Source organism: Toxorhynchites rutilus, chromosome 2 (assembly GCF_029784135.1).
Source record: "Toxorhynchites rutilus septentrionalis strain SRP chromosome 2, ASM2978413v1, whole genome shotgun sequence".
In the NCBI taxonomy this organism is placed as follows: domain Eukaryota; kingdom Metazoa; phylum Arthropoda; class Insecta; order Diptera; family Culicidae; genus Toxorhynchites; species Toxorhynchites rutilus.
In genome coordinates this window covers 302,879,567-302,893,554 of record NC_073745.1, presented here as the reverse complement: position 1 = coordinate 302,893,554, position 13,988 = coordinate 302,879,567, and the positions used below count along the sequence as shown (strand labels likewise).

The following is a 13,988-nucleotide window of genomic DNA, read 5'->3' as shown; positions in this document are numbered from 1 at the left end:
ATATAAAAATCATCCATATCATTGAATTTGAAAAGTGATGTTTCAGTTTGTGCTTCCGAAATACTTCCACCTAAATTATTACCACTTAGCACGTTGACTGCCTCGTCAGTCACTGGTGACTGACACCTAGTTTTCGCTCAGATTTAATGATATCTTATGTAAGCATATAAGCTTATAAGCATTCCTTTTCGAACAAAAATACCTTCCACTACGATAAGAAACGATGGCCCTAATACGTTTCAAAATTTCCATAGGGTCGCTATGAAACCGAGGCACTCAACGTGTTGAAGTAAATATGAAATAGTGTAACTTATAATTATAGGACAGAATCTAGGCTACAACATATGTTGTCCATTCTTCCCAATTGCTGCTGCACCCGATTCGCCTGGAACCTTTTATAACAACGCTAAGATAGTCAATTGAGGGCCCTGAGTTTTGAACTCACGATCGATCGCTTGGTAAACGAACGCGCAAACAATATGGCTACGAAGATTTTTCGCTTGTTGTTTCATGCTGCGAATCATGATACAAACCGTAACGCGAGAACTCTGCTTGAATTAACACTTCATGATACCCAAGCATGCGAACCAAAACACCATGATCACTTTCGGTGCTGAAAGTACATATTCTTTTTTGCCTCTCATTCACAACTGAACCCGATCCATAACTGTCAGCAAATGTACGATCAGGTAAACGATCAGCTAGCTAGATACTCAGGGAATGGTAATCAAAATATATTTTTATTTTCAACGCAGCTATTTCTTGCGTTTTCCTGCTCTACTTACGTTTTGGCTCCCTCCACTTTCCAATGCTGTTTAGAGCAGGATCAATCTATATCTCGCTGGTCGTAAATATATTTGAGTTAAATAAACGCGAACGAAAACAACAAATAATTCCATTAGTTTTATTGACAGTGTGCTATTAACTAGAAATCACTAGCAAAAACCAATTTTACTCGTGTTTATGTGTCGCAACCAAATTGACTTTCGCTCGTCAGGCAATAGAACCACCGACAACAGCATCCCACTTGCGACACAATTCGGACTCTGGTGGACCGCATAGTGTTACTAGCAACACCGATCCTTTGACAAACAAAACCTTTCTCGTTTTAATTCTTCTTTCATTCGTCTCATGAAGTTCTAATGCCTTGTTTTTACAAATTTTATTATTGATATTTAACATAATGAAATAAGGAGAAACAATTTTGTTCGAGATTGATTCTGATTGTAAGCAGACTAGATGCAACTAATGCTGTACGGTGGCCGTTTCTGTTTCCATTTGATGTCCATTTGTTGGAGCCGATAATACAAATACTGTAGGTAATGCCGCTTCGACAACGTTGTTCAAATTTTTATCCAATCTGAAACAGAAAAATTGGTAAATGTTTGTGAAAAAAATACTGTTACAACAACAGTGCAACGTGCAGCATCGCTTAACGCTTGTTGGCATAGACCATAGGCTTAACGTAGCCCCACAGGAAATAGTCTAACGGCTAACTGTGTGGCTTGTGGCGCCGTCCTGTTGATACCACATATTGTCATATTGATATTCAGTTATCATTGAGAGGTAGCGATTCCCATTCACAGTAATGTGCCGGTCTTGATCATCACGGAAGAGGTACGGCCCAATGGCGCCGCCTTGTTCAACTTGTTGCTCAGCCCAATTCACGAACATACGACGCTTCTGGTGGTCAAACGACTTTAATTCTTACGTCAATTTGATCTTGTAAGGTATAGGACAAGATCTTTTCGCAAAATTCGCCACAACGACGTCTCTTAAAGTTTTCCAAAATACATATTTTTTATCAAGGTTCATATGGCGTTAGCCTGACGGGGCCGAGAGTTCAATATTTTGACAGTTTTTCTTATTATCTATGTTAGTTATATGTAACCAATTACTCGCGGTCGGCTCGAGGTTAGTATTACAAGTGTTACAATTGGGATGTTGCTGTCTCCAATGCTCTGTACGTGTGCCCGACACGGGATACTTCCTATTGGGATGCAGCTGACCATTAATCGGCAAAGCCCCCTAGTCTGTACCCCATATCTATCCTCTTAATCCTCTTAAAGTTGAGGCCATTGACTCCGAATTTCAGTGGTAAATTTTAATAATCTCGACTCGTTATTGAAATGAATATTTCTCCATTATAAAATGGCAAACCTTACTGAAGAGAAATGTCAAGAGAGAGAGTTTGCCGTCGCTATCGGTCTACTTTTGTAGCGCCACTGAAATACCCGTTACATGCTAGTAGGAGGGACTAATCGTAACAGTATTCTTCTCAGCGGTAATGTTGTGATCGGCGGTGACGAGCTCGAGATTGTAGCGGAATTTGTTCACCTTGACTCGTTGATAACAACTGACAACAACAACAGCCGTGAAATTCTAAGAAGCATGGCACGACTTCCGTTGACTATGTGTCTATGGACTCCACAAATCCTTGAAGTCCAAGAAACTCCGACCCATGTGTACCTTGTAAAAATCCCTAAGTCAACCGGTTGTTCTCTATGGGCACGAAGCAGGGACGATGCTTGAAGAGGACTCACAAGCACTTGGTGTTTTCGAACGCCGAGTGCCCAGAACAATATACGGCGGAATACAGGAAAACGGAGTATGGAGAAGGAGGATGAACCAAGAAGTAGCGCAATTATTACCACTTAACACGTTGGCTGCCACGTCAGTCACCGGTGACTGACACCTAGTTTTCGCTCAGATTTAATGGGATCTTATATAAGCATATAAGATTATAAGCATTCCTTTTCGAACAAAAATACCTTCCACTACGATAAGAAACGATGGCCCTCATACGTTTCAAAATTTCCATAGAGTCGCTATAAAACCGAGGCACTCAACGTGTTGAAGTAAGTATGAAATAGTGTAACTTATAATTATAGGACAGAATCTAGGCTACAACATATGTCATCCATGACTGTTTCTGTATATCTCTTCCTCTGTTCTTCCCAATTGCTGCTACACCCGATTCGCCTGGAACCCTGTATAACAACGCAAAGATGGCGAATCTAGCGCCCAGAAAGTCACTAAAGCTGGAAAAGTGCGATGGGCAGGACATGTTGCAAGATTGCCTGCAAAGATGATGTTCGAATCGAATCCAGTGAGAACAAGAAGAGGGTCCAGCAAGCGAGGTGGTTGGACCAGGCGGAAAAGGACTTGGCAAGAATCGGTGCGACCGGGAATCTAAAATACCGTTCGTGAAATGTTTGTTTTGTTGGGAATCTCTGATTTCATTAGCGAAAGTTACCTAGTTCAATAATAAATATTAGAAAGTGAATCAAAGTTCGAAGAGAGAGAGAGAGAGAGAGAGAGAGAGAGAGAGAGAGAGAGACAGAAAGAAGTATGAAAGTATTGGGCAGCTTCCTAAAAGTGAATCAACCATGGTTATGGTAGAAAAGTGTGAGAACAAAGCAAGAAAAAAGTACTGCTAGATGAGATGAGAAAATTATTTAAAGCCACGAGTACTTACTAAAAAAATATAAAAGGGCATGGGCAGATTGCAATATTGCCAGACAGCAAACAGTGAATAAGATTAAATCTCTCCATGGGATGTAGCATCGTTGTAAATAAAAAAATAAATAAATGAGTAGATTGTTGAGAAGTGGAATCTGTCCTGCCATTACCAAGTGATCATGAAGATCTGAAACGGCCTATGCCATTTCGAATGCTTTCTTGTTTGATCAATGGTAATGACAACAATCTTATCATGTTTCTGAAATCGGTATACACCAATGGGCGCAAAAAAAAATCCACCCCCATTTGAAATCCAAGTGTTCCAATATTAAAAGTTCTATCAAACTTTTCGGAGCACCAGTCAATACTACACCCAAACTAGCGTTGGCATGTTTACTGTCATCTTCAGCAGAAAGAAATGCTTTTTCGTTTGCTTAAGGATGAAATGAACAAATAAAAGAACCTTTTTCAAAAGTTTTAAAATGTTTGTATGTATGGTAGAGGACATCTCTTCATCTCAGACTGAACGTCAGCTTGGGACTGCACGCCATAAGCAGGAATATTAGGTGGAGCAGATGGTAGAGTTTGCCAGCGCAGTGTGCGTGACAGCATCCGCTGCCATAGCTACTTTTCACATCGTGACGACAATGTTTGTATTTACATTCATTTTCTCAAATTCAGAACACTTCATTTTTAAATGTAAATTTACTGCTCTTCTATTATATAAATAATTGAATAATGAAAACACAGACATTCTTTGAGGTATAGGCTTCATTTTGACATCATTTACAAGTATCGATACAGCCTGTAATTTATAATATTAGACATTTGCAAAAAAGTGAAAGACAAAACCAATGATAAAATTTTGCGTTAGAATATTACGTTAAAAACAAGCATCGTTCATTTTTCAGTTTTTGTAGTTGTTTCAACTATTTGTTTGTTGTTTTCATGTTGAGTGCTACAGAATATATGAACCTACAATAAGTGGGTGAAAAAAATTATATTTTATGCAGAAATCTTCATTAAAATTAATATTGAAGTAGTGTGCGGTATATGAATCCAAATTCTACGCTCGATTCAAATTCCGAACACTTCATTTTCAAATGTAAATTTACTGAACTTTAATGTTATGAATAATTGAATAATCAAAACCCCAAAATTCTTTGGGTTATAGCCTTTATTTTAACATCATTTACAGGTATCGATACAGCCTATAAGTTATAATGGGCCTGATCACGAACGTCACTTCACGGTGAAAACGAAGTGAATATACAACGTTATTACGGCTGCCACGGTGTGTGTTCATCCAAGTTCAAGAGTTCATCCGTCGTGACATCTTTGATGAACTCGGTGTTATTATGAATATCACGATACTGTCACGTCACGGGGAAAAACAAGTATATTTGTTACTTGTGTTTTAGATGGTGAAAGCTAGTCACGCGGAATGGAGTAAGTTTAATTTCGGATTTATTTAGCTTTTTTGCTAACATTTTGAATCTTGTCTTGCTTTTTAAGAAAGAAAAGATAAACAAATAGAAATTTATCCGCTTGGTGGCATTTTTAGAACGAAACCCTGACGTATCCAGAGGACGTAAATTTGTTTATTTGGATTCGAAAAATGCGCTATGGGATGTAATTGAGGACTAAAAATGTAGCTCCCGTGGACCGATTAAAACATGGCGAAAGGTCTAATTTCGATTGTCCAAAATGAATAGAAATTTTTTGTTTCCATTTTAAGGATTAGACTAACAGAGTGTTGCAACCCCATGAAATAGCAATGGCCCAAAACGATCATTATGATTGATTGTGTGTAATATTGATTTCTTGATATTTTGAATATAAAATAATAACTGTAATGTTTTCCCAACATTGCAGAGCTGGTTTCTGTAATTCAAACATTCGCAATTGGTGGACAAGACCCGAATCAGGACGATAGTTGCATTGAATGAGGCCATTGATCTTTTGTTTTTACGCAATTGATATTTTCAACGATATTGTTTTGAAGACATACTTTGAATGAAAGAATTTTTAAGTTTCAAATAAGGAAAAAATGAATCTATCTTTGCAATGCTTAGTGTTCGAAATATGAATCAAGTTTCTACGCATGATTCAAATTGCGAACACTTCATTTTTGAATGTGAATTTACTGAACTTTAATGTCATAAATAATTTAATATTCAAAGCCCTGACATTTTTTGGGTTATAGACTTCATTTTAACATCATTTACAGGTATCGAAACCGATATAGCGCACTTGGTCCCGAAACCATGTAAACTATAAGAAACAAATACAATCAATTATTACAAAAGCAAAACCCAATTTTTTTTACGAGTATAATATTTTTCCAAAAAAAAAAAACTAGCTAATTGACTTTAATTTGATGTATCGATGAATCGGTTCAGTAGTTTAAAAGTTATGATTTATTTTTTAAATTACATTTTTGCTTTTCGGAATTTGAGACAAAAGTGTTCGGAATATGAGTCAGTGACAAAAATGGGGTTCGGAATTTGAGACAAAAGGGATTAAACATATTTCCAATTTTTCACCATGAATATGTGTTTGTGAATCAATTTTATTGTAGTCAAATGAAAAAGAAAGCTCTATTGTATCCATAATTCAAATTAATTTCACGAAAGTTCACGTAATTTCACGAGTTCCATTTTGAGTAATGAGACACTGTTTAATGGCCAGCAGAGCTTAAGTGTTCGGAATATGAGATAAACCGGTATAATGTGGCAGTATGCAGCGGATACTTGAGAAATGATGTCGGAAAAGATGAATAAAAATTATATTTTTTGGATCGTATTCTCTCTCTCTCATCTTCATAGAAACAAACAAAATTTTCATTATTTTCGCGACGATTTGATGATATTTTCAAGGCTCACAGTGTCGGTGTGTGTGATTTGAGAAAAATAGTTTACAATCACAATGTAGTGTACAATATTCCATTGAAAATGCTGCTGTTCCCGAGGACTAAGAATATGATTGTTCTCTGGACCTTTTTGCTACTTAAATGATGGAAGTGAGTCACAATACAATTGACATCTATTAACCCTTTGCGGTCGTTTGTCTGCTCACAGCCACCACATCAAGGAATCATACTAAATACTTTATTCAACGATGTAATTGTTAACATTTTTTTCTAAATAATGTTAATGTATAGTAAACTTTCTCACGAATGTATACAGAGTTTCTATGAATAATAGGTAACGGTACTCGGTATAAACATAATATTATTAGCGTGGAAAGATAAGAGAATCTCTTTCAAGGGAAATTAATTCCGACCTCAAAAGATTAAAAAACAATCAGCTACAAGATTTCATGGGCAATTTGGCTCGTAAAATCATGTAACCGTGAGTTTTTTGAACACTGTTTTATTTCTTCCATATATAGGGTTGGGAAAAAAGAAATGTCGTATTTCTGATCGAAATTTGACGCTTTATTTAACATACTTAAAATTATCCAATTTAAGTCAAATATGCGTCGTTTTGTTTGCAAACTTGTTGCCATTTAGAAGGCAACTTCATTATCCCCCCCTTATAAAACCCCCCTCCTTATTTGCAAAAAAAAACTCAGACAGCCAGTTTTCGCAAGCCTCTTTTGAGGCCAACTTAGTATCACCAAGAGCGTTTTGCATGGACCGGAAGAGATGATAATCACTTGGAGCCAGGTCCGGACTATACGGTAGGTGCAACAGGACATCCCATCCGAGCTCCCGAAGCTTCTGGCGGGTCATCAAAGATGTGTGAGGCCGAGCGTTGTCCTGGTGGGAAACAACACCATTCCTATTGATCATTTCTGGCCGCTTCTGGTCAACCGCCTGCTTCAAACGGTCAAGCTGCTCACAGTAGAGAACCGAGTTGAGGGTCTGGCCATAGTTGAGCAGCTCATAGTGGATGATTCCCTTCCAATCCCACCAAACACACAGCAAAACCTTCCTGGCCGTCAACCCGGGCTTGGCGATGGTTTGGGCCGGCTCACCGCGCTTCGACCACGACTTTTTTTGCTTTAGGTTGTCGTACGTGATCCACTTTTCATCACCAGTCACGATCTTCTTCAAAAATGGGTCGAATTCGTTCCGTTTCAGCAGTGCATCGCAGGCGTTGATTCGGTTTAGAAGACTTTTTTGCGTCAACCCATACATCCAGCATTTTTTGGAATCCAATCTTCTGCAAATGGTTCCAAATAGAGATGAGCAAACTGTTCACGAACGGTAAGAAAGAAGTAGTTCGCCGAAAAGAGTGAACGAGCGGTCGTTCTTTTCCAAAGAACGGTAGTTCTCCCGACGAACTTATTGCGAGCGGACGGTTTGTGAACGAACTGATACCATAAGAACGGTTTGGGAGTGAACTGTTTGAGAGTGAACTGTTGGAGAGTGAACTGTTTGTGAACGAACTGTTTGCGAGTGAACTGTATGGGAAAGAACTGATTGAGAGTGAACTCTTTGGGAACGAACTGTTTGAGAACGAAGTGTTTGCGAACGAACTAGTGCAGCTGAACTGATTTGCGCTGGACTGGCTGGAATGGATAAATATAACGAGAACGTTTGTAAGGAAAATAAAACGATTCGTCATTTATGAGCAAAATGCATGTAACGCAGGGTTTATTTTGTTAATGTATACTCAATTTTGGGTTAAAAATCAAATTAGATTTTCCTCGTTTTAAAAGCAAAACTATATATTTTCAATTTCATGTATTCTTTCGATTCCGCGTAACAATCATATACTTTCTGATTATCAGAAAAAATCTGGGGGAAGCTGGGCGATTCATGGATTAGGTAAACATAAAATTTTATAGTGAGGGCATGTTGAGAAAAAAGTTTTTTCGTTGGTTTCAATTCATTGTTTGGCCTATAGCGTGTACGTGTTATCGTGATTGTTTGTATGATTGATTGTTAGTGAAAAGCGCTGCTGATTGTTTTTCCCTGAATGAACATTATGAAATATGATCTTACATGGAACCTGTGTGTTGTCCAAAAAGAGAATATAAAAAACAGAAAGTGGGTTATATCTATGGTATAACCGCAATGGTGACGTAGGACTATCGTTGATTCAGTGATCCTTTGTTTGAAGTTGAATCTGAATCCATTCTGAATGAATGAATAAATGAATATTTGGGGGACTTCGAAAACGAGAGCGTTACGTTGGAGGTACAAGGTTTTATGCATCCAATATTGAATACGAAAATATCCTACTGATGAGGAAGAATAATCTTCAGAAGCTATCCTGTTAATTGCGATTGATTGAAAAATCACAAAACCAAATGTATTTGGTCACAGTGTTACATGGATAGAAAACATTCAAATAAACTCTTTCACATGAATGTATTTTTAAATTCCCAGAGGAACTGGCAGATTATTTTCCGGATCTTCCTCGATGCTGAATGGCATCCAAACGGAAAGAATTCCGTGCGTGTATGTGTGTGTGTAGCGGCTGCTTCGATGGTCACCTTCTCTTCTCCTGAAGGATCGGCTTCTCTGTGCTCCCTCACAGTTTCAAACAAAACTGCTTGCGTTTCAGGGCAGATCTCGATCCTCCGCCGTCAAGCATCCTCAGCAACGATGTTGTCTTGTCGATGTCCTCACGAAAAATGAATGCGTCTCACCACCAGAATATCGCTTAAGTATGCTTTTTGTGCGTGATTGAATCGAGAGAAGGCGTGGTTTACGATGGCAATTTGGAAGGCAAACTAGAGGGGAATGAACTCTCTGAGTTCGGAAATTTCGGCGACTGAGCAATAATCGATTGCGGGCGCATACAATATTGGATACGGAAATATCCTACTGATGGGGAAGAATAATCTTCAGAAGCTATCCTGTTAATTGCGATTGATTGAAAAATCACAAAACCAAATGTATTTGGTCACAGTGTTACATGGATAGAAAACATTCAAATAAACTCTTTCACATGAATGTATTTTTAAATTCCCAGAGGAACTGGCAGATTATTTTCCGGATCTTTCTCGATGCTGAATGGCATCCAAACGGAAAGAATTCCGCGCGTGTATGTGTGTGTGTGTGTGTGTGTGTGTGTGTGTGTAGCGGCTGCTTCGAGATCTTCCCGGGGAACCGTTTGTGGCATCACTCTCCTCCTGATGGATTCATGTCTGGCCTAAGGTGCACGAACAGGCTCTTGGTGACACCGTTCATCCGCGCTTTCATGATAAACGAAGAGCTTCACCACAACAGCGACAACATGCTCCAATCGCTGTTCAATTAGAACTGAGAACTGAGAACTGAGAACTGAGAAAAATTTCCGAGCGGCGCTCGCTTATATACCGATTGGTGATTTCAATAGCATGTTTTGAAAGCAATTTTAAGACTATTGAAACAAGTTTTTGGATCAAAAAGTAACAAGTATAGAACGCGTAGACATTTTATCTTTCGAATGAAGTGTTTATCATACCATTTCGTTCAGTTGTTTAGGAGCTATTAACGCTCAAAATCTCGGTCTCCAGCGTAACGCTTTCGTTTTCGAAACTTTGATTTTACACCCCGGTATAGAAATGAAAGACGTAGTCCTACGTCAAAATTGCACAGATTTTGTGCGCATCAACTTATTACATAAACTTTTGTCGACCGATAAACATATTTTCACATACAGTTTGCGACTTTTAATGAATTAGCTTATCTTTCCCCACTAAATATCAAAAATATTAATCCCATACGTACACTATCCAATCCAACGATATCAGTTAATAACTGTCTATTGATGTTGGGTTCCAGCCAACATTCTATGTTGTTCTTAATACCTCTGAACGAAAGAGCGAAAGAACGGTTCAAAAGAACCGATTCACTTAGATGAACGGTTAGTGAGTGAACCGTTCATCAAGGAACTGTTTTGACGTAGGACTACGTCTAACCGGAAGATATAGGGGGTGAAATGGCAATCTAGGCACTGAACAAGTAGGAAAAAATGCAAGATTTGGAACGCTTAAAACTCGAGCATTTCTCAATAGATCGCAAAGGTTTTTGCATCAATTGATAGGAAATATATCTACGCATCTATCATAACGAATAACATTTCATTTTTCTTGAGATAAATAATTCAATAATTGTGAAATGTCAAGCATTGTCCAAATGCACTATGTGCCCATTTTTGATTGGTCCGTTTTGTGCTCCTCAAATCGTACCGACCAAAACGGGCAACCAGAGCAGCAGCGAAATAGAATGAAGCACGATTGGAAAGGAAAAAGAAAAAAATTAACGAAACATTGGTCGCAGTCTCACACATGCGTAATTCTCGAGCCAGCCAGTCAGCTTAAAAATCCCCGCTCCGCTGCCGTAACGATCATTCTCATTGAAACCGTACACCACATCGGTTCGCATCACAACAAATCAACAAACCAACCCAAGCAGCCATGTCTGGACATGGTAAAGGAGGAAAAGTGAAGGGAAAGGCAAAATCCCGCTCGAACTAGTAGCTAGGCCGAGCGCGTTAGTACCAGTGCACCAGTCCCCCAAACGGCGTTATATAGTTTCGGCCGCCGAAGTGATCGAGTTAGCTGGCAAAGCTGCTCGCGACGATAAGAAAACCCGCATTCGGAACAGAACACATTCGGTTCGGTGGACATCAAGACAACAGGCAGTTGCAGCGAGTGGCGAGTGGCAAACGCAATCGCAAAACGGCATCAGGTAGCAGAAGAAAAAAGTTTGTTCTTTATACAAACTGCTTTGGTGGCAAATCCAGAACAAGGCGGCATCGAGGGCGTTCGAAATGGTTTTTTTCAAAACCACGAGTACTAAGTTTTCTAAATTGGAACCATTCCATAAAACACGGCGCTTATCAGGGCCATTAAACCTTTCAAAAAAGAGTTTAGGAAATACAGTTCAATGCTTTCTAAAATAATATCCAAAATAATAATAAAACACAAATTGATTTTTTCATAATTTGTTTGCCAGGATCTGATGAGTATGTGAATTTGGCAGTTGTTCTGAGCTTATTGATAGTTGGGGACTTTCCTGATTATTCAATTTTCACCAATTCTTAATCATCGCCATCGCTCCCTTTTAACGCTCATTCGTTCGTCTCGTTGGACTCGCCCCTCTGGCTGAGTCTGCCGATTTGTCTCTATCCTGTGAGTGTGTACCGATAGAGTATAAAACACGCGGACCCCAAAAAAATATCTTATTTTCTTTCAAACCGTATACCCGTGTGGTTGTACGGCATCGGCATCGTGGACGTAACAAAGGAGGACAAGTTAAGGGAAAGGCAAAGTCCCACTCGAACCGTTCCCTGTTGGTCGCAATCACTGATTGCTCCGCAAGGGTAACTAGGCCGAACGGATTGGTGCCTGAGCACCAGTATACCTAACAGCGATTATAGAGTTTGCGGCTTGGCTTGCAAAGCTGTGGCGAGTGGCAAACGCAATAGCTAAACAGGACGGTTTAACCGAACAAGATGGGAATATCGAGTGATAACAAAAACACGACACCAAAGGTTCTTTTCAGAACCATCAACATGTTCATAAAGAGTAAACAGTAAACTAATTCATTTTTCAGGTGGACAGATAGGTATTCACGTAGGAGAAGAAAATAAAACAATATATTTAAAATATATATTTAACAAAAGCTGTCCCTTTTGTATAGTCCTACGTCACTCCGGTTATGTCCCCGACATTACCCACCCGTTTTTTGCCCATCTCTAGTTCCAAACGGTTTTATGGTCTATACCCAGTTCCTGGCCAATCGAGCGAGTGCTCACATGCCGGTCTACATGGATGATTTCAACGATTTTATCGGTTTACACGACGATTGGCCTACCAGTACGGGGTGTAACTTCGACAGCCACTACACCAGACCGAAATCGATCAAACCAACGGTGTACTGTGCGAATCGTTACAGTATCGGATCCATAAACTACACGAATTTTTTCGGCCTCCTTCGTTGCAGTTTTACCTCGCTGGTAGTAAAAGCGTAAAATATGGCGAATTTCTTGCTTGGTGGACTTCATCTTTGACGCGCTATAACTTGAGACTGAAATAGACAATCACAACACTGTCAAAACGACACTTGTAACACAGATTGTCGTCTTCAAATAGCCGTATAGTATGACCCGATGCGATAAGTACAACACAAGATATGTTTAAGTGTTGCCATATATTGACAATATACGACATTTATTTTTCCCCAACCCAATATATTATACGAATGCTGTACCAGTATGGGAGAGCAGCACATTCTGTTGTTATTTTTAAGCTCATTTAATGTAATAATCGAGATGCCAAAATTAAATTTGAGTGTATGTAAAAGTAGGTAGTAAATAGACCATTTTGTCATTTTAGTATCTTTGATTTATTTTTAAGAAAAATAAAAAATGACTTTTGTTCCTTAACGGGTACTTTCAGAGTATGACAAAAAATCCATTTCATGGTTCATTTAAAACAAAAATGATAAAAACAAATAATTAATAGTCAATATGACCTCCATAGTTTTATTCGATATCCAACTGATAACGCTTTGGCATACTCTCCACGAGGTTCCGGAAGTGTTGGGGATCCAAATCGTCCCAAGCCTTCTTCAAAGCAGCATAAAGGGTGTGTCACATCAAATTGCATCACGGAAAAAAATAGTGGGTTATATCTATGATATAACCGCAAGGTTCACGTGGAACTACCTTAGCTTAGCAATCATTCGTTTGTATTGATTAAATTCTTGATTGAATGAAACAGTTTCCAAATTCAATTGAGTTCAATATATTTGCTCTGTGAGTGAAAAAAATGAACAAATGCCGTGTAAAGTCAATTCATTTATTGTGATTGATTGTTCTTCGTTACAAGTAAATTTAATGACGGACCTTTTACGTTTGGTATGATGACTAGAACAAAATATATGTACGGAAGAATTATCAAACGTTTGATGAACCAGCCTAAGGCTGAAAATCTTTCCAATAAAGACAAAAAAAAATTATCAAACGATTATTTTATTTTACATTTCCCTCTGAAGTTTACATCCCAAAAGTGTACATACTTCTCGAATCTCGAATTTGCTTGAAACTGGGAAGTTCATTCGCTTCTAGTGTCTGCACGATTTTCCCAGGTTCCTAAGTTTAGAAGATCATGTTAGGACAGACATATTCCACTCTGCACAAAGGCAAGCGAGGACAAAAGTACTCGCAGTTTGCATTTATTTGCAGAGCCGATTTCCCCTGAAACCTCGGATTTGAAGTCTGTGTTAGGGAAACACATTTCAATCGGAACAAAAATACCCCCGATTTGTATGAAATCGCAATGCCGATTTCCCCACGCTTCATGTATTGGAAGTCTGTGTTAGGGAAACACATTCCAGTCGGAACAAAAATACCCCCGACTTGCATGAATTTGAAATACCGATTTCTCCAGGCACCTTGGTTTAGAAATCTCTATTAGGGAACACATTTCGGTGGGAACAAAAGCTCCCCCTACTTTCGTGTGTTCTTCTTCTTCTTTTTGGCTTTAAGAGGGTTTAAACTTTTCAGTTCACTCGCCTCTAGGCTTTTTCGTGTGTTTGCAATGCCGATTTGGCTGCTTGGTTTTAAAGTCTGTGTTAG

General features: G+C 38.8%; 1 protein-coding gene across 1 annotated transcript in view; it reads right to left on the bottom strand.

Moving 5' to 3' along the window:
- Positions 1-1,207: 1,207 nt before the first annotated feature.
- Positions 1,208-13,988, bottom strand: part of LOC129769914 (COP9 signalosome complex subunit 3) — a 36,076-nt gene continuing 23,295 nt past the window's right edge. The window contains exon 7 of the mRNA XM_055772449.1: positions 1,208-1,360. Within this exon, the coding sequence (XP_055628424.1) occupies positions 1,246-1,360 (115 nt within the window). The 3' untranslated portion in view covers positions 1,208-1,245. The remainder of the gene's footprint in view (positions 1,361-13,988) is intronic.